This window comes from Melopsittacus undulatus, chromosome 7, assembly GCF_012275295.1.
Source record: "Melopsittacus undulatus isolate bMelUnd1 chromosome 7, bMelUnd1.mat.Z, whole genome shotgun sequence".
In the NCBI taxonomy this organism is placed as follows: domain Eukaryota; kingdom Metazoa; phylum Chordata; class Aves; order Psittaciformes; family Psittaculidae; genus Melopsittacus; species Melopsittacus undulatus.
The window spans coordinates 59,074,602-59,099,294 of NC_047533.1; the positions used below are offsets into that span (position 1 = coordinate 59,074,602).

At 46.3% G+C, this 24,693-nt stretch overlaps 2 protein-coding genes across 14 annotated transcripts in view; both read right to left on the reverse strand.

Annotated features, from left to right (window-relative positions):
- SCD5 (stearoyl-CoA desaturase 5) overlaps positions 1–3,132 on the reverse strand; it is a 30,783-nt gene extending 27,651 nt beyond the window's left edge. Inside the window, exon 1 of the mRNA XM_005146596.3 lies at positions 2,973–3,132. Within this exon, the coding sequence (XP_005146653.2) occupies positions 2,973–3,132 (160 nt within the window). The remainder of the gene's footprint in view (positions 1–2,972) is intronic.
- An 8,102-nt stretch (positions 3,133–11,234) lies between these two features.
- SEC31A (SEC31 homolog A, COPII coat complex component) overlaps positions 11,235–24,693 on the reverse strand; it is a 41,978-nt gene continuing 28,519 nt past the window's right edge. For 6 of the 13 annotated variants that reach the window (XM_031046837.2, XM_034064433.1, XM_034064431.1 and 3 more), the window contains 6 exons: positions 24,233–24,586; positions 18,537–18,595; positions 16,217–16,489; positions 15,715–15,834; positions 12,927–12,998; positions 11,235–11,943 (listed from right to left, as the gene is read on the reverse strand). In XM_031046837.2, coding sequence (XP_030902697.2) covers positions 11,764–11,943; positions 12,927–12,998; positions 15,715–15,834; positions 16,217–16,489; positions 18,537–18,595; positions 24,233–24,586 — 1,058 coding nt within the window. In that variant the 3' untranslated portion in view covers positions 11,235–11,763. The remainder of the gene's footprint in view (positions 11,944–12,926; positions 12,999–15,714; positions 15,835–16,216; positions 16,490–18,536; positions 18,596–24,232; positions 24,587–24,693) is intronic. The other 7 variants (XM_034064434.1, XM_034064432.1, XM_034064428.1 and 4 more) reach the window with 3 other exon arrangements.

Genomic DNA, 24,693 nt, shown 5'->3' on the forward strand with positions numbered 1-24,693 from the left:
TTAGTGCACGAGCCTATGGGAACAGGGAGGCGCAGCTATTTCTGAGTAAACAGCCAGCCAAGCCTTTGCTTGGCAGCATTTTTTCATTGTCTATTATATACAGCTGGATGAATGTCAATAAATTACCAGTGGAAATTAGCCCTGCTGAGCAGGCAGTTTGGCTTGAACAGCTGTTTGCTAGGTGGCACAGTGGCATCTCAGCTCCACTTAGCAAGCAGTGGTGAACTGGGGATTACCAACTGCCTTCAGGGGTGGGAAGAAGGAAAGTAAACCCTGCACAGAGAGACGGAAGCACCAGGTCTACCCAAGCCCCACAGCTGAGAACTCACAAACTTAGATGATGTCTTAGGGAAGGAGAAAGTAAAAAGCCAAGCAGGCAATGGTAGGTCACCAGAAGCTGCATCCCTGAGGTCATATCGACCACCTGCAAACCACTCTCCGCACACTTGTTCCTGCAGCTTACCCATGGAGGAGCAGTGATGGGGAGCACTGGACAGAGCAAAGCAAGGGCTTGCCCAAGATCACTGGGAAGCTCCCCTCCCAAGTCCCAGGCAAGCTCGGGAAGAAAAACTGTGGATGGATGCAACCAGGGCTGCAGCTCTTCCATCTGCACCCTTCAGCGTATGCTCATCTCTGCACTTACCTGACACTCCAGCATTACCCAACCTCTCCATGCCCTGCTCCCAAGTCTGGCTGGCAGCCTCACAGCTGGTGTGCACAGGGAAGGAGATGTTCAGAACTGGGACACATGTGATTTGCACTTCTTCCTTCTGACACATTGCTGGTTGGCTCCTTCCAGCGCACAGTGAAGTGGGTTTAACTTAAAAACCAGCAACCCTGGTTTTGCCTATCCTGCAAGAGTCCCTCAGAGTGACCTTGGACATAGGTCTGCAGCACGACAGCAAGCTACTTTTGTCTGATATGTTCTGCAGGAGATCCTGTGTTTTCACCTTGACCTGGGTCAGAGACAGACCTCACAGCATTCAGCTACAAGAGGGGAATGCAGTGTCCTGCAGGCTGGAGGCAGTGCACTCCCTCCCTGCTGCAGAGCCCCTATAAAAACCACCCCTCAAACCCCCATAAAAACTTTGTGGTCTGCTTGAGGGTGGCTGTTAAAAATAATGATGTTGAGAAATGGAAGGCTCTCACTTTCAGAAAGAAAGGCATTAAGCTGCAAAGTCATTGAGACCTGTTTATTATTTAGCATCTGTTTAATTTCAACCAGGAAAAAATACCTTGGAGGACGGAAGGCTGAATTGGTAATACAATCCTTTGGCTCCAGCCTGAGTGAGTCTTGTAATTAAGACACAGTGAAATCAGAGATTATTTCAACTTGTCTTCTTGGAAAAGCAAAAACAGATAAAAAGAAAGCTCACCTCCCCACACACTATGGGTCCTGAAAGGCTGAAAGCAGACCACAGGCTGTGTGTTGTAGCCACGCAGCTCTCGCCGGCTCTCCTGGTCTCCCCAGCCATCAAGCTATGGCCAAGGTAAACAATGAAATCAGTCTGAACACAATCAGGAATAGGGAGGGGAGAGGCATAGCATTCACAGAAGAAAACTAAAGCAAAACACAGCCATCCCCCCCCCCCCCAAATCTTTTGTGGTTGTGAGTGAGCCAGGTAGCAGTAGAAAACAGGCAGCCAGTCAAAAACCAGGTCCCCACCAGGGACCCAGAAACAGTTTCCCAATTAAGAACTTGTCAGAGAATGGTAATTGACAGAAGGGGTCATTTTCCAGCTGCAAACAGCAATGGTGGCTGTGTCTAAGCGTTTAAGACAGAGTATCAAAAGCTGAACCAGTGAAAAAGAGATTTAGGAATTCCTCAAACAGAATAAATAAACCCGATTTCTAATGCATTTGGCTGGGGGTTTTTGATTTTTATGTCGGTACTACTTGATGGCACCTTAACAACTCGAATTCTCTGAGCTCCCTGCAGCAGAGACCCTTCTTTCCTCAATTTGCATAGAAGAGTCCCAGACCATTACATTTTCCATCCACTCAAAAGCTCTCCAAAGTGTGTCTTTTACCCAAGGAATTTCGCTAGACGGAAGAAGTATTTAATCTGTTATCCTCTTGGCCACCCTCATGCACACAACCCAATACGCAGTTCTGCCCAGTGAAGGATGATGCTGACATCCATCATCTATTAGCCTCACAAACTCTGAGAAACCTTGCATGGTACTGCAGTGCTCCTATGTAGCTCTTCCACCAGCATCATTCTTCTGGGGAGAAAGGAGGACCTCACTGTAGGATGGAAGTAAAGATGCTGTACTTCATATTCTCTTTTCCACACCAAATACTCAGCTAGCAGGAAGAGCACAGGCAAGCCGCCTCATGTCAAAAAGCACAGCTAGCTGTATTTTCTCCTTGCCAGTGTGTTACAGAAGAAAATACATGGCCTTTTAAATCTTACTCAATGAGATGTATTCCTCACCTTCCCCAAGAGACAGAAGGATGGGGTGATTTTGTACTCGCAGCTGGAGCAGAGATGTGGGTGCTCATAAAGTAACAAACAAGAAGCAGCAAATGGAAGACAAAAGCCGTTCTCTCTCAGACCTTAAACCTAATATCAGCTGCTTGTCTCTTTTCACTTCAAAACCCCGAAGCGACATCCCACTAACCACCAGAATCACCACAAACCGCTCACTATAACCGGAAGGAGAGTGCCTCCCGTTTCTACAGCAACCGCGGGCCCTGCGCGGCGCTGGCAATGGCATCCCGGCAGCGGCCGTGGGGGGCATGGAACAAAAGCGGCGGAGGCCGCGGGGTGTGTCCGCCCCCCGCCACGCCGAACGCCGCGGAACGAGCGCACCAACGCACGGAGGTGAATACACAGAGAACAAGCCTCGGCTTGTTCCCCACACATCCCCCCCATCACCCGGACCCGGCCGGGGCCGCACCGGGGTTCCGTTCGTCCGCTCCCCCCCAACCTGTGGCGCGGCGCAGCCTCTGTCCGTCCCCACACTCACCCCAGAGGAGGGTGAGGAGCTGCGCCCGCGGCACCAGGCTGAGCGCGTAGACGGCGCCCAGGTGCAGCAGCCCCATCAGCACCACGTTGCGCCAGACGATGGCCTGCCCGCAGCCCGCCGTGCCCGCCTCGCCGCCGGCCGCCCGCCGGGACCCGGCCATCTCGCCCGCGGCGCGCTAGGGTCGGCGGCCCCCGCGCAGCGCGGCCGGGGAGCGGCTAGGGGCGGCCGGGCTGCGCCGCATCTGTTGCTGCTGCCGCTGCCTCCATGGAGCTCCCGCGCCGCCGGCTGCGCCCAGCACCGCGACGGAGGAACGGGGGAGGGCGGGCGGCCGCCGGCCCTGCATAACGACAGCCAATGGCGGCGGCGGACGGCCCCGCCCCGCCGAGGGGCCTCCTCACGGGGCTCCCCAATGGCTGTGTCGGTGTTGCCTCAGGAGGAGCGAGCATGGTGGCGGGCGGCAGCGGGGGTCGGCGCTCGGTGGTCGAGAGCAGCAGGCCTCTGCCCACCCTGCCTGCGGCTTTCTCGGCGGCTGTCGCCAGTGAGCGGCTGGCACCGCTCCCTCAGGCTGCCTGAGGGAGTGAGGGGACAAACGCTGTGCGGGAGAAGCAGATTTGAAAGACGTCTGGTTTTGGAAGCCTGTGGAACCTGAGTAAAAGATGCCACCGGTCCTGGGGAGGAGCAAATTCACGAGCTAGATCATAAAGTTCACCTGGCTGCTGATACCGAATTAAACAAGTATTTCATGGTGTATAGACACATAGCCATGGATAAGGCTACAAGGATTTTCATGGTAAGAAAAACATGCAAAAAAAGGACCAGATGTCTTCTTTCAAGTCATAGAATGATTAGGGTCTTAAGACCATCTAGTTGATGATCTTAAGGTCATCTGTTTCTGATGCCTCATCCTAGACCATGCCACCAAAGGCTCTGTCCAACCTGGCATTGAACACTGCCAGGTATGGATCATTTAGCACTTCTTTGGGCAACCCATTCCAGTGCCTCACCACCCTCACAGTTAAGAACTTTTTCCTTATATCCCATCTAAATTTCCCCTGTTTAGGTTTTAACCCATTACCCCTTATCCTGTCACTACAGTCCCTAATGAATAGTCTCTAAGCAGCATCCCTATAGGCCCCCTTCAGGTACTGGAAGGCTGCTATGAGGTCTCCATGCAGCCTTCTCCAGGCTGAACAGCCCCAACTTTCTCAGCCTGTCTTCATATGGGAGGTGCTCCAGTCCCCTGATCATCCTCGTGGCCTCCTCTGTACTTGTTCCAACAGTTCCATGTCCTTTTGATGTTGAGGACACCAGAACTGCACACAATACTCCAAGTGAAGTCTCACAAGAGCAGAGTAGAGGGGCAGGACCCTTCCTTCAACCTGCTGGTCACGCTCCTTTTGATGCAGCCCAGGATACGGTTGGCTTTCTGGGCTGCAAGCGCACACTGAAGCCGGCTCATGTTCAGTGTGGGTCTTCCTCCTGTCAACAAGGCCTGAGAAATAGGTGAACTGCTGCAAAAGAAAACAGCTCAAGGAGCCTCTCAGGGTTGTAAATGAACCCAAACAAGAACATGTAATTAACTGGCAGGACTAAACATATGTTCCAGTGTCCTTAACTAACGGATTTCCATGAAACGGTAAAATGAGCTGGGCTGTTTCTCCCCAGATGACCACAACGCCCAGAGACCACTACCCAAATTCACAGTGCCTGTACCACACCTTAGCTACCTGAATTACCATATGTGATGAGTAACGAGAAGTGGCTGGATGCTTCACGGAATTATAATGAATACTTATGTAACAATGGTATATAAGCTATAAACTGTCTCTTCTTGGCCTGCATTATAGGCTGTGCAATCCCTCATGAACCCATACTGTAATAAGGTAATGTCGACTTTCTAACCTGTCATTCTGTTTATGGAGCTTATTTCCTGGATTTGGGTGACACTGGGAGTAACAAGGTGGGCACTGAAAGCCAAATAACAGCAAGAGTTTTACCACCAGTGTCTACCCAAATGAAGAGTGTGCCACACTTCTTGTTTACTCTGCCCCACTACAGACTGAGGTTTTAGTGTTCACATGTGGTTTCCTGGGATACTCTCCCCCCCATGCTGCTGCAGCCTCTTGCTGCAGGCTGCTGTGGGAGTGGAAGGAGCTCGTGTTACTTGAGGTGCCAGCATGAGGTTTAGTTCATGGTGAGCTCACCAGTGTCTGAAGGAGGACACAGATGCACAGAGGAGCAGTGGGCAGAGAGTAGCTCACTGTAATTGGTGAGGCTGTTTACCTGCTGTAGAGCAGGAAACATCTCACACCAGTAGTGTGCAGATGGTTTTAAGTCATTAGGTGGGAACGAGATGCTAACTCTGGATAAAACATCTGTCCACGAGGCATTTTGTTTAGCTTTGAATGTTTCTGTGAGGACAGAGGGGAAGGAGGGAGAAGCACGGATGTGTTAGCAGCCCTCCTGCCCATCAGGGGTTGACTCCTCCGTGATTCGTAGCCTGCAGTGTCTTTCCATTGCTGCGGGGTTTTTTAACTTGCACTGCTCCAGCTTCCCCCGCACACCCAAGGTCAATTGGCAGGCTATGTTGAAGTGTACCTACTACCGATTTAGTATGTGATGCTCACTTTACTTTTAGGACTCTGCAATACAATGTTGGGAGCAGGCAGAAGAGAGGACTGTCTCTAATGACTTCCATCTCTCAATGTCTGAAACCAGAAAGAGGCCCCCATCCCTCACACAGTGGCTGCTCCCAGGCACACTGTGTCATAGGTGACCCTCAAGCATACAAGAGCGAACTGCAGAGACCAAGTTCACTTCTATATACCACAACTTGTACAGTCATGCTGATCTAAGGTCAGGGCTCAGGGAAAGTGAAATGGGAGTGATAGCAGGCAGCAAGGAAATAAGGAGACCAGGGTGCATGGCAAGAGACAAACACAGGTGGAAATGAGATTTCCAACTAATCTGTGTCACTGATGTATGCATCCATAAAGGCTCCCTCTGTCACCAGAGTGCATTAATGCGATGTTACTTTGCATGCAGTACTGTAATTTCGTACCCTACATTTATTTCCAGTTCACAGCATGGAAAGCAGGCGAACAAAGATGACATGACAAAGGTGGCTGGATGTCCTCTGGGTGCAGGGAGTGCTGATGTTTAGGGTAGCACTGTGTGGTATCTTCTGTGAAAGAAAAGCTCTCATGCCCCTGTCCTATCAAAGCTGGTTGCATGCAGAGAAAGCCTGTCAAAACTGGAAGGGAAACACTGTCCTGTACCCAGCCCACCTGACCTGAGACCAGAGGGGTCCCCACTGCTCATGGAGTTGCTGATTCCAGTGGAGAAGCAGATGAAGCCCAAGCCAGACCAAAGTCACCCCTTTGAGAATGTCATTGAACAGCATCATTCCTCATGAATGGAGCCCATTGCTGTTCCACTGACACCAGAAATCACCACTCAGGCAGTGGCACTTCAGTGACAACATCAGTTTGTCCCAGGCTGGCTGCAATGGCTATGGGCAGCAGCACATTTTGGGATGTGATGCTATGAAAACATCTCTCTTTTGAAAAGCTACCCAGTTGTGTAGATCATGATGTCAAGACTATGTACCATAGACAGAGTTCTGGACTACTAGTACCAGAGATTCAAAGAAAGACTTTTCAAATCTGACTCCTGCTTCCCGTGGTAAAAAATAAACCTTCTGTGAGCCAGAATTGCTTAGAGAAAAAACCTGAGGAGCTGCAACCAAAACAGCAACAAACTCAAAAGGAGGTTTTCTCAGTAAACACTCCAGGGTTCATATTTCTAAAAGTGAAGGATTGAGTCCAAAAAAAGAATGCCTGTGTGTAGTTCAGAGATCTGGGAACTGCTTGGTTTTAGATGCTGCACTTAGCAGTGAAGGTGTAGTAACTTCAGACGTGCTGGAACTGAGAATTCAAGGCAGTGTTTGGGGAGAAAGGTTACAGCTTCTCTCATCTCTGCACATCTTGCCTTTTCTGGCAATACCAGATGGACTTCCCACTGTTGTGTGTGTCTGTCTCCTTGCTAAGTTTGCCCTCTTCTGCTGCAATACTGCCTTTTCTGTGCAGGTGAAAGAGGCACTTGACATTTAGATGTGGTCTAAGTTTACCAGTATGTAGCCCTTGGTGCTACCTTTATAAGTTAGCTAGCTTATAGCTAATTAACTTCAAAGATGTTTAGCTGTTCTCTGTTCCAGTACAACTCTTGCCCACATCTCACTAATGGGCGAGAGGACTGGACTATGGGCTCAAATTTGCTTGCAAGCAGCATGCAAGGCTGTGATTCCCCCTGCGACAAAGTGCCTTTCTGAACCTGGCTGAAAAGCTGCACCAGGCTGCTTAATAGGGTAGGCATCAAGTCCAGCCGTGACACCAGGACTGCCAAGTACACCACTAAACCATGTCACTAAGGGCCTCAATGAGAACACAGAGAGTATCATTTTAATGTGACTGGTGCCCACTACTATCACACTTCAACGCAAACCTATTTGAAATGTTGACAAGAGTTGGTTATTTTTCTTTTCTCTTGCCATGAAAAATGAAGTAAAGACCCCAAAGCATTTTTCAAATGAAGGCCTTAAGTGGTAAAGAAGGAAACAAAGCCTAAAATATCAGGGGGACAAGAAATATGCGCTCAATGTTTATGTATTGACATAATGAATGTGTACCTGGCAAAGCAGCTGAGCAACAGGTTCCCAAGAAGTCTCCCTTGTGCTGTCCAGGCAGGCACAGATTTACTGATAAGGTCAGCTGCAGCTGCCTTTAAGGGTGCTCCTTAATAAATCTTCTCTTAATTACATTCTCTCCTGGCCAATGTGCAGCCCTAATGCTTATAAGAATTTTAATTGGCTTTAGCCTCTTTTGAGCAAGGATTGCATTATATGTACATAGATCCTGCTGGGCCATTTGGTGATATATCTATCTGATTTGCCCCACTGGCAGAGGAAATAGGAATGACCAACTCAGCATGCAGCAAGTCAAACCTGGGAGATTACCCGGAACTCCCCCATTTAAGGTTGGACACTTTGAATCTGTTCCTGGTATCTACATTATTTACTATACTCCTCACTATACTTTGACAGTGGACTTGGCAACTCAGCTTGGAACAGGCACCCCAATGGGATGCTCAGCATCCCCCGCAGGGGAGGCAGAATCAGGCATTTAGCAGATGTTTGGCCATATAAGCCTATTTTACGCTTTAGCTTTGAGCCCTTCCTGGCTCTATACATGCTGCCCCATTTTTGCAATGGATGCTCAACACAGTTCACATCAGCAAGCCCTGATGGGTGCTGAGCCACAGGGGATTGCAGATGTGGTGCAGAGATGGAAGAGGGAAACATCTGTCCTAGGAGCTCCTTTCTTTTCCCCACTCAGACGTAACAGTCTCCAGGCAGGCTGAAAACACAAGTGACATTTTCACTCCTGAAGCAAAGCACCAGCATAGTTGTGAGGGTGATGACAGAGCTGAGGGGAGCCTGCGGGACTCTGGGGAGAGGTGCCACTGCTCTCTTTTTTGCTATGCTTGCCAAAACATGCCCCTCCCCTGCATAGTTTTGGAGGATAAATAGCTATGGCAGCATGATCTCCCTCCCTTCCTTCTTAATAGCTCAATCAATCTAGTATAATGCTTGCTTCTGGGCAGAGAAAACAAGGTTACTAAACAGTAAACCCACGTTCCCAATCTGTATGTTAGGGAACTGTGTTACCCGAAAGGCACAACACAGAACAAATCTGATGTAAACATGGCACAGGCTAGAAATGCTGCAGTTATTAAAATACAGTCTTCAACATTCATGTGTGATGCTGGCTTCCGCCAGCAAAACCAAGGTAAATTCATTACAAAGCTTTACAGGCAGAAAAAGGTTTTCACTCAAGTACTGTACTTAGATGCCCTGCCGACAGAACAGCCTCCTCTACAGTACTGCCCCTGTTACATCCTCGCTTATCTGCCTCGGCAGAACTGCATTAACACTGCCCCTTCCCACAAACTCTCCTCTTGGTGATTTTGCCTTGATGGTGATAACTGCAGTAGCAAGATACCTCCTTGTGCCAGCTGCTGCTGGACAAGACCCACGCTGCTGCAGATTACATCCTTGAATCTCCTTCCATCCCCGTTTCTGGTAACTCTGCAGCTTTAGGGGGCAGCGAAGATGAGTAGCTCGGTTGGCGTTAACACCATGGTATAAAACTTCTCATTCAGCGAGATCAAAATTAGGCTTTGGGGCCAAATTCTTTACCACTGTAAGTTGGCAGGGCTTCATTGCCTTCTGTAAACAAAGATGGCCATTTGCATGTATAACATCAGATGGGTGGCTAATTGCTTGGCATTCCCTGAAGTTATGAACAGACGGCAGCATAACTAGTTAACTATTATTATTCATCGCACCTGCTCTGAGGAGAGAAGCAGCAGATTTCCACATCCACTCCTGTTATGTACTTAGGCAGTGCAGTTTTCCAGTCCCAAGCTCTTGAGGACAGCAATTGTTGATGTACAGAGTCCAGGCAGACGGTATATAATAACAGTACCCAAAGATACTATCACCCCATTGAAAAAAAAAGTGTTTCTGATTTTGACTTAAATTTCCAGACCAAGCTTACTTGTGGCCAGCTCATACCACATTTGTTTTCATGCTAGCACTGTTCTTTAGTTCCAGTCAGCCTGATTTCAATGTGCTCTTCACTAGCTGAACAAGCAGTTTATTTAGTTTCTTCCTGTTAAATAAGCTCTTTGGTCCCCAGCATCTGTGTGCCTTGCTAAGTCTCTTCTCACTTGGCATACTCTTTTACATGGATGGAAGTATCATGAAGGCTTAATGCAAACCCTGCTGAGTTTTTTCTTAAATTCCCATTTACCTTTGAAGTATCCCTAATTTAAAATTTGTTCTTTCCCACCTTAAATCGAGGCTGTAAGTTTCTGTGGCTGCACCGTGCAATTTGCTCTGAGGCACCAATACTGAAGTTCAGTGCAGCAGATATCTCCATGCGTGCAGAGATCCCAGGGAACTAAGCCATTGGAATTCTGCTTTTGCTGCAGATGGTAACATTCCTGCTTCTGTGCAACTGCTTTTATCCTGTCTTTCCTGCTATCAGGGCCCCTGCATTTCATCTCAAGCATGCAGGAAGCAGTCCCAGCGGAGGAAAGGTGAAGCACCCTTTCTCATCTGCACGAGGAAGTGCTCCAACATTGAGTAGATTATGTGGTCCATGCTCTCAGGAGTGGGGCTGGTGAACTGAATGTTTCTCCCACTGAGGTAGTCTGCCATTTCCTTACTACCACTTTCTGGCAGCACTAACAACCTACATGTTTTTGATGCGATTCTGCCAATACCAGAGTCTGCTGGGCAAAGATGAATGAACAATATCTTCAAACCTTCCCCATGACAGGAGCAGAATACAATATAATGCTGTTTAGAAACCTAGACTGAAGGGAAAAAAATTACTCCAATTGTGTTTTTAAACTCCTGAAACAAAGCCAGACCAAACCGGTGCTTTATGTTCACCAATTATAAAAGCTTATTTAGAAAAGGCTGAAAGCAAATGAAATTAAGCTCAATTTTCCCAGAGGAATGGAACCGTTCTGCCTGACAAATCTGTAGCTCATAATCAGTTTAGGTCATAGAAGCCAGCAATGATTTGCATTGTTATTTATAATATTTCTTCCAGTATGTACTGCCAAACCTACATGCCACAGGCACTGATATTTTAGGTTGTTTTTGGGCAGAACTACCTTTTTAAAAACAAGAAAGGCCCCCAAACCTGGACATTTCTTCCAATTGCTGTTCTTCCTAGACTTTAAGCCAGCTCCAGCTGTGCCACAGGAAAGGACAACACATTGTGAAACTCACCTGACCCAACTTGCCCAATGGCCATCAGAAGCATGCTCACAGTTTAACAGTGCAGCAGAGGCAGCAACCTTCAGGTTCAGACTGCAAGAAACAATTTACACCGTGTTTACACACAAAATATCCATGTGTTTGTATGGTTGGCTTAAACCACTGTGGATTATTTCTTCCCTGAGCTTTTAAAGAACACACAGCTGGGTTCGGAATCCTTGCTAAGCCTTTCTTTGAAATGTAAATCTCCTATGCAGTATAAATGTTAAACAACAGCTTTTAGTGATGAGCATGGAGGTAAAAAAAACCACCATCCTCATGCCTAGGTTGCAACAGAAAGCTGCCCACTGTGCTCCGGTTTCAGAATCTCCAAGTTGCACTTCATAAACACACATTTTAATAAATTAACATTTATTGAAAATATCACATCAGCCTTTATTTTGCTCATTTGCCCCAGTGCAAAATTAAGCTACTGAACGTGTAAATGGTAATAACAGAACTGCAAGCAGTTTCATAAAATAAAAGACCAAATACACTTATAATACAATCAGACTCTTTAATCTGCTGAAGGCAATAATCTGGTTTAGGGTCTGATACACAACCTATCTCGTTGTTTTAACACATATCTGTTGTTAAAAGCCACTGTTTAGCAGTATAACATGCATCTAAAAATTGACAATATGGGGCATAATTCATTAAATATACTATTTGTAGACAAGAATCATTAGGGATGGGGAAAAAGATTAAAATGAAAAGCACCAGGGCTCCATGGCCCTCCTAGAACGAAGTATTTTGCAGGGAGAGTGTAATGCCATTTGTCAGCGCTCTACTGCGACATGCCGTGAGGAACTAGCATTTGGTCCATTTCCTGCATGTTTGCTGTAGAAATGCACTTCTTTGGAAAAGCAACCCTCAGGGCTTTGCAAATGCAGGGTTCCTTCAGACACCCAGCTTGTTGGCTTGGGTGAGGACAACTTTCAGAACAGGCATGAAAGCAGAGGTCTCGCTGAAGTTGCTGGTGCTGACTATGTGTGTGTGGATGTTCAGTCCTTCCTGGTAGTTGCGGGTTTCGATGCTCTTCACGATATTGTGCAAACCAGTAACGATGGTTGGAGAGAGCTGCAAGAAAGCCAGGCAAGGCAGGTCAGCAGAAAGAAACAAACAGCACATATATGAGTGCTAGAAAAATCCTGACAGTAACATCTGGCCCTCAGCAAAGTACGTCAATTGGTTCCTTTAAAGATAACCATCTTCCGAGCTGTATCGCATTGGGAACAGTAACAGCAGACTTCAACCAGAACATACCTTCTCTGCAGTACTGCAAAGCCCTGCTAGCCTTCACTGTTAGCTCCTGGATGCAATCCCTTGAGGTATGAGGCCTGTCCTGACAGACTCTGGCACATGAAAGACCTACTGAGCTTTCAAGCCTTTGCATAAAGTTTATTGCTCAGCAAAGATGGCCTGACCAGTATCTAATCCTAAGGTACTAAGAGCTCTAAGCCTATTCCTTTGTTCTGCCAGAGACCTCCAGAAACACTTTGGAAAAATTGCCAGATTTTCAGCAGTACTTGCACATCTCCCTTCCAGTGAAGCCAGGGAGCCTCCAACACCTAAATCTTCTGGTTTGTTTCTTTTTGACCTCATGCTGCATGCTTCACTTCCTGACAAGAGCAGCAGAACTTGCTGTGTTGGCTCATTTTACCAGCAGCTGGGGACAGGGACCCTCTGGATGTATTCACCTAATGCCTCCAACTGTAAGGAGCTCTGCTGTCTGGTTTAGCACAGTCCCTGCACAGCACCATAAAACTCAAGACATAACCCCAAAACACTAAGGTCTGCACAGCAAGTACTATACATAGCTGTTTCTGGGAAATACATGGAATCATAGATTAGGGTTGGAAAGGACCTAAGATCATCTAGTTCCAAACCCCATGCCACAGAATCATACTACACATGGATTTGGAGCACGCTTCTGAAGAAAGAACAAGCCCCTGCTACATACTGCAGAGGGATCCACAACACTGATGAAGTTGTTGACTGTATCTGCAGTATTTGATGTGAGGCTGGGGGTGCAGAGGGGAGGGATGTAAACCAGAACTTACTGTCTGTTCCCTTAGCTTGTCATACAGAAACTCCAGGCGTTTATTTGCATCATCTAGTTTCCGCTTGGTTTGCTGCAAGAAATAGATAAATTAAACCACAGTGATTTTAAGAACACCATACTGACCTGATATCATTGCAAAAGGTCCACACAGAACATAAAGTCCTTTCTCAACAACATTTTCCCAGCACATAATTTGAATTCTTTGCACTGTACTTTTCTCCCCTCATTTTGCTAGTTAAAACCCCCATGATATCACTGTAGTTCTCCACACTTCACTGCTCTAGTTAGCTACAGGGAACAGTAAACTGTGGAAGTGTATCCCAAAAGCCACTGGCATATAAGATATGGAAAGTAACAGAATTCCAAGTTCCACCATCATTTTTTCTATGGCTTACTGGCAAAGCATGCTAGATGAATAAAGTTATTACTGAAATCAAGTATCCAGCAATGTCAATAAGAGCTTAAAGACACATGCAGTCACTGAATTTTAAGTATGTACAACCTGGTCATGATTTATGGCAAATCCTAATATTTTTCATTATGTGATTAGTAAAACCCAGAGTTTGTTTATAAGCTTCTATTGTCAACAGAAAAAAACCCTAACAGCTTCACCCAAACTGTTCCTATAGATCCTTGGTGCTTCCATGTTTTTTTTTTTAAACAAACAGCTACTGAAATTGAAGATTTAAATCCAGAATAATAAAACAGTAATGAAGCATCAAGGTTATAATCACAGAAGCACAAAAAAGCGGTGGTCAACAGCAGTAAAATGGCATTAGTGCACAAGCACACTCCTGAATCAGTACACACATCAATCCATCTTCACTTAGGACAGTGCCATTCCCCTGACAACTGGAGATGTTTCCTTGGATTAAATAATTACCCAGAGAGAAAATAACAAAGCCTAAGGGAATGCTCTAGCTCGGGATAAATACAGACTGGTGGCTGTCTGCTGTGTTGGAAATTAAGAAAGCTGTTCTGATAGCAAAGGGCATAAAGGAGAACATGCACTTGTGTCTTGGGCCATGTGTGGAAAACCCCTCAAGCAGTAGGTATGTTGCCAAGAAACTGAGACAAGTAAGAAGAAATTGTACTTGTGCCCCTGGAGGTGCAGGTAAGAAACTGGCTAATTCTTTTGGATTGGCCAACTTTCTCAGATACATGACTTTGGAGCAGTTGTTTCAAAACCTGTGTAAAGGTGTACATGCTATTTTCATTTTACAGATGGCCAGCTAGGGCAAAGAAGAATAAATTGTCTTTAGTAAACAGCAACACATCTATCCAGCCAAAACAAATAAGGTAAAAGAAGTGCAGACTGGTAGTTCTCCTCACTCACTGCTTCCTGTTCCCATTGTCCCCTCTGAAATGTAGTAACTGAGTAGTGCCTGTGTTTGTTCTGACAGTAACTTATGTATACAGCCAGAGTGGTTTTTCTCCCTGCTGCATGCTGGAAGCACTTGCTCTGCCTAAGAAAATCAAACTTAAGAAGCAAGCAAAAAGTGTTGGCAGAGCAGAAAAGCAATTCTTGGGTGTAGATGTGAACTGAAAGCTTTTGCCTTCTTTGTGTCTGGGAGAAGGGGCACTCAGAAGAAAAACAGGTGAACGGGTCCACGCAGTATATGACTTCTATCCCTGCTCTCAACAGCCTAACCTTTAAAGAGAGAATTTTGAGTAATCAAAGGCCCCTGAACCTTGTAATGTCTGTGCAAAGAAAGGCCTCAAAAAGTTTCTGTAAAGGAGTGCCTAGGTGAGTCCACCCTGAAACTTGTGGGCTGAGATCCACAGGGAAAAGGAGTACGTACATGCAGATCTCAAGTCTAAACTACAGAGCCAGCTGAACTGTAGAGCGGTCATAACACAGAAGTGACACCATATGCCCAATATACTCCCACAGCCCCTGCCACAGAGCCCTCAGCTCCCAGTCACCATAACAACAGTGAGAGTCTGTGCTGCTGACCAAGCACATCTAGTGCACAAAGCCCTCAGTACACCACCAGCTTCTCTTTCATCATCCACCTTTCAGCATGTGGCAGGCACAAACTGAAGAGTCAGCATCTGGGCTTTGGGGCAGTATGTTATTTACTGACCACTGGAAATAAATGAGAAGCTTTGAGGCAGATGGCTCGTTTACAAAGTACTAACTGCTACACAAGAGGTTTTTCCTATCCAGCTTCAGTGGTCACATTAAAGCTCGTAACCTTCCACTTCTCTGCTACCTGCTGTTTCCTTTTGAAATGAGTTTGTTGCAAATCACAGCTTACAGATCAAAATCTGAGGCATGTTATCACGTATGTGAGCCTTGGCTCAGATCAGGCATAATAGTAGCTGCTTCTTCCTCTGAAGTAAGAAGCAGTTAAGCACATGTACAGGGTATGCCTCCACAGTAATCACCTAAGAGAAGGAAGGACAGCCCTTTGTACTTACTTATTTTTTTAACCATCAACATCAAAACCTCAACTGTAACCAACTCCAACCCTCCTCCCTAGAAAAGAACAGCAGAGGGGGCTGCAGTGGGGTAATTTCCTGCCCATAAAGAACACCGTCCTGTTTTGCCCATGCTGAGGGCTCTAAGGACCAGAGTCAGATTGGGTGTCTGGGCTGTGCTTTGGCCCCAGGCTGCCACATTTTACGTGCACGCAGCTTTCCTGCACATTGCTTGTGGTGCTCAAAGCAGCTGTCAGAAGGCAGCAGCTATCTCAGGGGAGACTCTGACAGCTGGATGTTCTGCAGGTACCAGCATATCCACCCAAACACAGGGGTGCTCTGGGAACACCAGAGAGACCTACCGGATCAGAGGCAGACAGCAGGCACCTCTGGATAAGAGCTTCAAACGTAGTCTTCAGAATAAGGTGCTCCTCAGGGATGGGCTTCTTGGTGATCTTCGCTGTTGGCAGTGCCTGCACATGCTGAGAAGCACAGAGAGCAGGTGAGGCTTTTTCCAGGTCACTGTGACCACATGTTGTTTTCAACTAAACCAAGTGGCATTATTAGCCTGCTTGGCGCAACTCCTGTTTCTTCCTCTCTGGGAGTGTGGAGGTGACATTATCAGCATCTGCTGTCGCTCCCTTTGGAGAGCTGTGAAGTTGCAGAAGAAAACAGTTTGCTGGTCCATGTTGAGTATTAACTGCCAAGAGGTAGTGCCTAGGTGATTACAGTAGCAAAATGATAGTATGGTGCAAAGCTAGTGACTAAAAACTCTGCAGTACACTTTGGAGGTATAAGAAATGCCACGCCAACAGTCTCCGCTGATGTACAAAGCATATGGGTGCAGTGATGGAGCTACGTTACCTGGATAGCATTGCCAATGGGAGCCCCAGGGGCCCCCTCCGTACTGGTTTTGGAAGCAGTGGACAACATGCCGGCTGGCCCCAGGGGCTGGGAAGCAGGTGGGCAGCCACCCTGCAGCACCGTCTGCCCTGCAGGGATGTGTGGCAGCTGGAAGCTGGGTGCACCAGCCGGTGGTGCCGGAGCTGGAGGCTGCTGCATCTGGGACTGCGGATCTGCCAGCGGGTTCATGATGGGGGATGTGATGGGAACTGGGGGCAGGAAGTTATCAGGAACCTGGGGAAAGAAACAACAAACAGTGTATTTATGCTGCTGTGTTTGCTGCAGGCAGAGCACAACACCCAGCTTTGACTGACTGCCAACCCACAGCAACTGACAGCTCTGCCAAGCAGAGCGCTAGCCCCGGGGATACAGAAGTAACAGGGGCAGGCATACAGGATTTCAGTCTGGTTAACCAAACCCATTCCTCTGGCTGCAGCTGCAAGCGCTCAGGGACAGTAATATCCTCCAGGATTTCCAGTCCTGAGTGCTCTCCCTGGCACAAGAGCTGAGTACAGCCACCTCAAATCAGAGCCACTCTCCCTCTGCTAAGGGCACAAAACAGAGGTTTGGCAGAGCAGCTCTAATAGAAGAGCTGCACTAATGGAAACTAACCCACACTTACATCTACTCTTACTGTTGGGTGATTATATTTAGATTCTTTCATCTCACTTTAAGGGTACGTTTTTGTCCATGCAGTACTTAGGTCACTGCTAGCTGCACGGACCAATAAAGCTTGTGAAAGCCTTTCAAGCTTCTGCCCAACAGGTTTTCACTAAAACAGATTATGAGCACATTTTAGATTCATCCCTAAGCATCTGCCAGTTTTTACACAGAGACATTTCAGAAGCATTTGGCAGAGGGAGGATACAACAAAATGAGCTACTGGCTTCTGCTGTGGATCATATAGGAATCCAAAGGAAAATTCCCATGGGAATACACACATTTCTTTGTGTGTGCATGGAGAAAGGAAATATGACAGAACACTGAATGCTACCCTGAATGAAAGAAACCAGAATTAAGCTAGTGGTTTGGCACAGCAGGAAAAACATTCCCAATCCAGCACCAAAAAAATCAGTTTATAAAGCAATGAATCACAGCAATAAACTTTTTGAGTAGTGAATATGTTCTTAGGTGGAAGACAGCTGCAAATTATGCTGTGGTTTGCAATGTGGTGAGTCATTTTATAATATCCTAAACCACTGCCTCATACAGTGGACATAAGGGAAACAAACAAACATTTCTGACAGAGTTTTGCTGAATACCCAACAAGGAATGCAACAAACATGGATCCTCATTTAGAAGGGAGCCAATCCTCAGCTCCAGCTATGGCAGAAATTCTGGCTGTGACTCACACGCAGCAATAGCAAAACTCCTGTTTTCTTCTTGAGCTCCAGCAGTTATTCTCACTGACAACCTTCCTCCTTCTACTCAAGAGCCTGAAGCCCTGAAAGGCAGCAACCCAGCTGCCATGCAACAAATGTCTCGGCACTGGGGCAGTCTGCAGCACACAAAGCAACCCCTAATCTATCCTCCAAAACTTTCTTAATCTTGAGCTGCAGAGACCAAAACCCAAAGGGAAAGGGAGACTTCTGCCTTCACCATCACTTAGACCTTGCCAGTTCCAATTTCTTCTTCCCACACTTTACACACACCAGCCTGACTCTTGCTTCCAAATGCAGCAGGCTCAGAGAGCAGTGATGACACTGCTGTGGGGACGCACAAGACTACAACAGCACCAGTGGATGCAAATGCTCCCTTTGCTCTGTGCCAAACGTCCCCAGTTTTTCTGTCCTGCTGCAATCTAAATGCATTTTAAAAAACTATATTGCCTCCATCACGAAAATTGTAATACTCTCAGTAGATCTCTCAGGGTCAGACTCTTAATCAGGAGAAATTGCTTTCAGCTCCACCAAAGCCAGTAATCTGTAACAATTTGCTTGGCCTCATCATTTCATGCAAGTATAATTTCCTGCCAAACTCATCTGCTTTACTGCAAATGAAAATAGCCTGAGGTATTTTCTTCCCTCAAACCAGGATCAATGTTATTAACAACCACAACTTTAGCAAAACCCCACCATCTCTTTAAAGGCTTAAATACTTGGAGAGATAATGCATATTAGAGAGGCATAAAGGCCATTTCTTCCCAAGAGGTGCAGCTTCTGTTTGTTGCTAACCCTTCCTTGTCCTTCTCCCACCAGCAACATTCCCCATGAGCAGCTGAAGTTACTGCATTTCAAGTGGTCAGCACTCAATTGTGTTGAGACAGAATTTCCTGGAGTACCTTCTTCTTCTTGGCAGCTCTGTTGAGGGCAGGAGGATCATTCCAGCCATTCTGAGGCCCTGGGACAGAAAACAGACTCTTCAGTACCTTGGAGGAGTGCAGCGGTATCTTTTTTGAGCTCAGCTCCTCACCACAGCTCTACTGGCAGGGGCTTGGCAGAACCCTTGCCCGCCTGTTCCTCTGCCCTTCCCTGGGGGTCAGCACAGCTCCTGTGCTAGCCCGAGCTTCCCGACACCCCAGCCATCAGCCCCTTTATGCTCTGTGCCCACTGTGCAGGTTTGGCATCATGACCAACTGTTCTCAAGTTTGAAAGTATGTTCTTTTTCTTTAATAATAACTTTTTCTTCTCTTGCAGGAAAACACCTTTGAGCAGACACCTTTGAAAAGGCAGGCAGTTGTCCAAAACACTATTCTGCTACACAGACTGTATACGTGAAGAGAAGCTTCAGTTATCAGTGAAAGTTTCTCCCATCTGTATCATATGAGAACAAACAAGAACCAGTTCTGAACTTATTTTCACCCATGATCACCATAACATAATCATAGCCATTAATCATCACCATAACATTATCACAGCCATTAATCAGCAGCAGAGATGCCAGAACCCATAGGTAAATAAAGACCACTAAGCTGCATCCATTCCCCCAAGAGCTGCTGCTGCTGCGATTGCGTACTGTGATAGATTTATAGATGACAGTGAAGACGTGTTCTGCAGCAACATCACACACAGAAGAGGCATAAGGAGCCTTAAACACTTCAGGCAAGATTCACCCAGGCACCCTGGAGACACAGAAGAGCCATAAAACCAGGTTTCACCTGCCAGCTACAGAACTTATGGGTGCTGTGTCCCAAAAGTAGAGCAGAGCTGCTAGAGCAAGGTGGCAAAATCTAGCATTCATCACCAGGGCAATTTGTTTGAAACTGAAAGCAGCACAGAGGGTATTTGAGCAGATTCACAGTCCAGCATGTTGTTCTGTACCAAACCTTCTGCTCTCCCAGGAAAGCACGCTCTGTGCAGCTGCAAGACTGGTACATCAAAGCTCACACTAGTGCATTAGAAGTAATTCCCCGTTTCATCAGGAAGCGCATGTGATTAGAACCACAGCATCACCTTGCCCAGTAATCAGCATTTATTGCACAAAAAGCCAACAAGACAAATCCTTGTTCAATGGACTTTTTCACCACAGTGTTTTCACTTAGCAGATGATGAATTCACCTCATACAGCAGAGCTTAACATCACTGCAGAATTTACTCATTTATCTAAGCTTTCATTTGCTTTCAAGCTTTCGTTAAACAGAATGCATGTAGAAGAGGTAAATGCATGTTAAAGGGGTAAATGGAAAACAATTTAAAACCCCTTTCACATATGCTTTCTTTTGAACCAATCTGCCCTCTGCCAACAGTTAGGTTCCTACCTATCCAGAATATCCCAGAATATTTCTGATACAGTAAGTCTAGTTTCTGCAGTGCTGATGGTGGCAACATGTTGAGAAAATCTCCCAGACTGTTACTGCTGTGAATTTCCTGGAATAATTTGCTTTTAAAAAGGAAAAGCAGCATTTATTTCTGTGGTTAAAAACTCCAGATCTGTTATTAGTTTTAATTAAGGAATTAAAAATGGATTTTATTAAAGTCTAATTGGCAAACAGCATTGCACTTCACGTTCTCTGAAGAACATGTGCATTATTGAAGTCTGTTCAATTAATTTCAGGTAGTGGCTGTAATTACGTTCAGGTTAGGTGGTACCTAGTTCACCTGTGAAGGGAGAGGCCTGGTCTTGAGTTGGTGAGTTTTCTGCAGATAAAATGCAAAGAGAACTAAACCAAAGATGTTCTTCAGAAATAACAAAACAATTGGTCTGTAGCTTTTGATGAGCAATTTAGTTTCAATAAGCATGAGAAGTCATGGGGAAAAGCACCTAACCTAATTACAATGCCAGTTTTGAGAAGTCATTTGTCCAAACCACCCTGGGGAATTTTTTGTCTGCCTTCCGTGAAAACAAGCCTGTTGGTCTTTCCATGCTGTAAATATGTGCTTCTGGTTGTTTCTAAGAAATCTTGCAGAATCTTGGCCCACTTTCTTACCTCTTCTGGTGTTCATATTTTCTATCCCTACCAGGCAGAGCAGCCAACAGACCATTACTCTTAGCAATAACCTTCTCACCATCATTTTAACGTTCCAGAGAGCTTTTCAGAGATGCTTAAAGTACTTGAACTCAAGGTGGATGCCAAGTATTCTCCCAAATCAAGGTGCACTCTTGACTGCATCCAGCCCAGTAGAATAAAAAGCTGTGTTCACACAGCAGCTTTATTTGCACGTGAAGACACACTACCTGCTCAGACTGAGCAACAAATCCAAACAGCAAAGCGCAGCAAATAAAGCCTTTGCCATTTCATAGGGAACAACTTTGGGGATGAGATAATTCCTGTCCCTGGGGCTGGACTGATGCACGTACAGTGCAAACCCTTCCCCAGCTCAGAACTGCTCTATCACAATTTCAAACAAGATTCAAGACTGAAAATTAGAACTCCCTTGGCAGCAGGTTCATAAAACAAAGTGAGATAGGTTGAAAATGAAATGAAATGTGGGCTTTTCTTGCTTACTGGAGATCCAAGCATAGCTTAAAACTCTGATGTCACAAGCATTTGCAATAAAAATAAGATGTTTATACAACCATTTCTAAGTGCATCTTTAAATCCAAGCCAGTTCAAAGGTCAGGTGCTTTTCAAGACTTCAAATTTGAGATCTTTTTTCTGTCCTCCCTTACCTCCACCTTGAAATGAATTACATTTGCAAAGTGAAACATGATGTTCCCAGATTAGATCATCACCACACACAAAAGCACACCACTTCAAAGCCAAGATCAGCATCGCTATACACTCTGCACTGCAACACCCAGAGTTAAGGTGAGATCTACTACCTACTTCTGGCTGCAGATTTCTGTGGTTGTATGAAATCTCATGCTAAGGCATCTTTCACTAAGCAGTGCAGCTGCTCTGGAGTATACGCTAGTGGTTAAGCATATTAAGCATATACACTGCCATTTCTGCATTTACAAAGCACATTTTTTTCCTTCTTGTTTTGTTTTCTTGACAAGTGTGATCTAAAGAACAGTGTGCTCTTCAGATATCTCTTTTTTCCATAGCTCTCCAGCTGAATGCAACATTTGCAAGCCAACAGCGTATATACATAGACCATCTGGCCTTACCAACTCCCTGTGCCCTGGAGTTCACCTCTGCATTTCAGTGCAAGGCTGGTACTTGCCAGGAGTCAGAGACAATGACAAAGTTTGGGTTCCTGAAGGTCTGACAGGTTGCACTGGCCACCTTCTTACCCCAGCTGCTGGGAACGACATAGGCAGCACTGATAGTTCTCAAAAAGCCCGGTTTGGGAAACTTCTGATTTTGAAAGTAAATCTAGGAAGGCAGCATGGATAACAACTGCTGCAATTCCTATTGTGTCCCTAATTTCTACTGTCTGGAGTACAGACTTCACCCACTTCGAGTATGCTGCATGGACTATATCACTTCAATGTTAACACAAGAAACACAGCAAGTGGCAGATCTGAAGTGCCTGCCAGTGACACAAGTAATACAATGTACAAGAAGGAATAATTTTCTTGTTCCTTGCAGGTGCAGAAGCTATGCTGTCTGCATTGTAATGCGCTCCTTCACGCCCCAGGCTTAGAACCCTATCCAATATCTCTTCCTCTGTCCAATATAAAAATTCTTCCTGTTTAAAGAAACAAGTTAGACATGCCTCATACCATGGGGTCAGGAGAGATCACAGCCCAGCATCTCCAAGAACAGAGAGGACACCGAATCTGGCTGCAGGACGGAGCAAGAAGACCTTCTCTCTATTAGCAGGTGTCAGCTGCACTATACCAGTCCTCTCTATCTTTTGACAGAGCAAAAGACCCTTTCTCTGCAAACAGGGTGGGGAAAAGAGAGTCTGCCTGTCTGTAGGTAATGCTGGAGAGGTGAGGGCTCCCACCCTTACAGACTCCAGGAGAACTCACTCACAGGACTGCTGCTGCCAAGACAAAGACAAAAGCAATATGCCTTTTCTGCACTGCATCACCTCTAACAGACTTTTAAAGTAAGAGATGGAGTCACAGTGGGGTTCTTAGGGCCTGTCAGCAGAGTCAGCATCTCTGGAACATCCCTCAATTCCTGACTAGTATTCGTCTACTCCCTGCTTTCCAAATCTGGACAGCAGATCTCCAACTGGACCACCTGAATGTGAAGTATGTTTATGGGCAGGTTTAGAAAAGGACTGCTCGTACATCCTGCACAGTATGACATATGCAAACCTGTTGTTACAGAGACTGCTAAGTGAAGAGGCAGGTTTGTTATTATAAGCAAGGTCATTGTCCCATTTCAAAGGCAGCTACACATCCAGGCAGTCACAAGGAGATATTGAGCCCCACCTCAGTGCATGCTCTCTCACCATGCGTGCTCAAACATGCTCTTGTGTCAGCCATACACACATGCTTTTAATTAACATTCAGAAAAGAGACATGTAAAAGCATTTCTAGATCACTTCTTCCTGTCTTTTAAGGCATTCACAGCTACATTATACCCCATCACACTAAGTGGTTCGGAAAATAGTAATAGGAGCTGATGCCACAGGAAATGCTGTTAGAATTAAATAGGCTGTCAACCCTTGGCTTGAAATGCCGCTCACAAACCAGGGACACAGGGACAAATCTTAAAGTTGTTCTGCAAGGAGAACTGGGATCAACTTATCTGCAGCAATGAGGAAAACTTGCTCATTTCTGTATTTTACTCTCCAGCCACACAGGTTTTGACACCAGCCTCACAAGCTTAGAACTGTGCCACCATCCATCCACAGTATATGACAGCCTCATAACAAGACAATGATGTAGCACGTTGTCTTGGGCAAGTCAAAAGTTACAATCAAAAGTAAAAAGGGGTCAAAAATCCACCTCAAAGGGGCATGAACAGGTGATTCTCCCCCTCTACTCCGCTTCGGTGAGATCCCACCTCCAGTACTACATTCAGATCTGGGCCTCCCAACACAAGAGGGATGTGGACTTGCTTGAGTGAGTGCAGAGGAAGGCCATGAAGATGATGGGTTGGAGCACCTCTCCTATGAAGGGGCCAACAAGAAAGCTGGAGAAGGACATTTTACAAAGTCATGTAATAACAGGACAAGAGGGAATGGCATTAAACTGAAAGAGGGGAAATTTAGATATTAGGAAGAAATTCTTTACTGAGGTTGGTGAGACACTGGCACAGGTTGCCCAGAGAAGCTGTGTCTGCCCCATCCCTGGCAGTGTTCAAAGCCAGGTTGGATGGGGCTTTGAGCAACCTGGTCTCGCGGAAGGTGTCCCTGCCCATGGTAGCGGGGTTGGAACTGGATGAGCTTTAAGGTCCCTTCCAACTCAAACCATTCTATGATGCTATGAAAAGCTCTGAGTTTGTGGTAAGGTCTGAGTTGCAAGAGAAAAATGACTGCTTGTGTTGCTCAGCAAGCACTCACGCAGCAACACAGCTGTATAATTGCTAGATTTACAGGGAAGATGATGTGGTTTAGAAATGCTTTAAATTGACCTCTAAGCAAAAGCAAACTTGTTAGGGATCATTCAGAAGGAAAAGGTGCATATCTGAGTGAGTAATGAAGCAAACCCCTTTCCCCCTCCCTGCCTGCCCACCCCTGTCCAAGCGCAGACCTGTTCTCTGGGATGCAGGAAGGTCACTGGTTGCAGGCAGAGTACCTGTTGGTCCAGTAGGTAATGCATTAGCCACAGAAGTTGCTGGAGGTCCCGGCCTGCCAAGCTGAAAGGATGCGCCCGAAGGAGGAAGAGGGAAGGAAGAAGGATTCAGGCTTGTTGGGGAGGGTTGAGGCTGCCCGGGATACAGTGGGGAGTACACGAAATGGGCAGAGGCAGAGGGCGGGTAAGGAGGGGTGGTATTAGGAGCAGGGTTTGGGTAAGAGGCTGAAGCGGGGGCAGCAGTTGGCTGCTGAGGCTGATAGAGAGCTAGTCCCCCTGTTCCACGGGAGTACTGCTGTGCGGCCTGATACGCTACAAACAGGGAGAAAAGGCATTCAGTCAGTGAGTTCATAAGAGGTGCAAGTTTCATCTGTCTCTGCTTCCTTCTCCACCTGACTCTCCTCTCTTCTTGCCCCTTC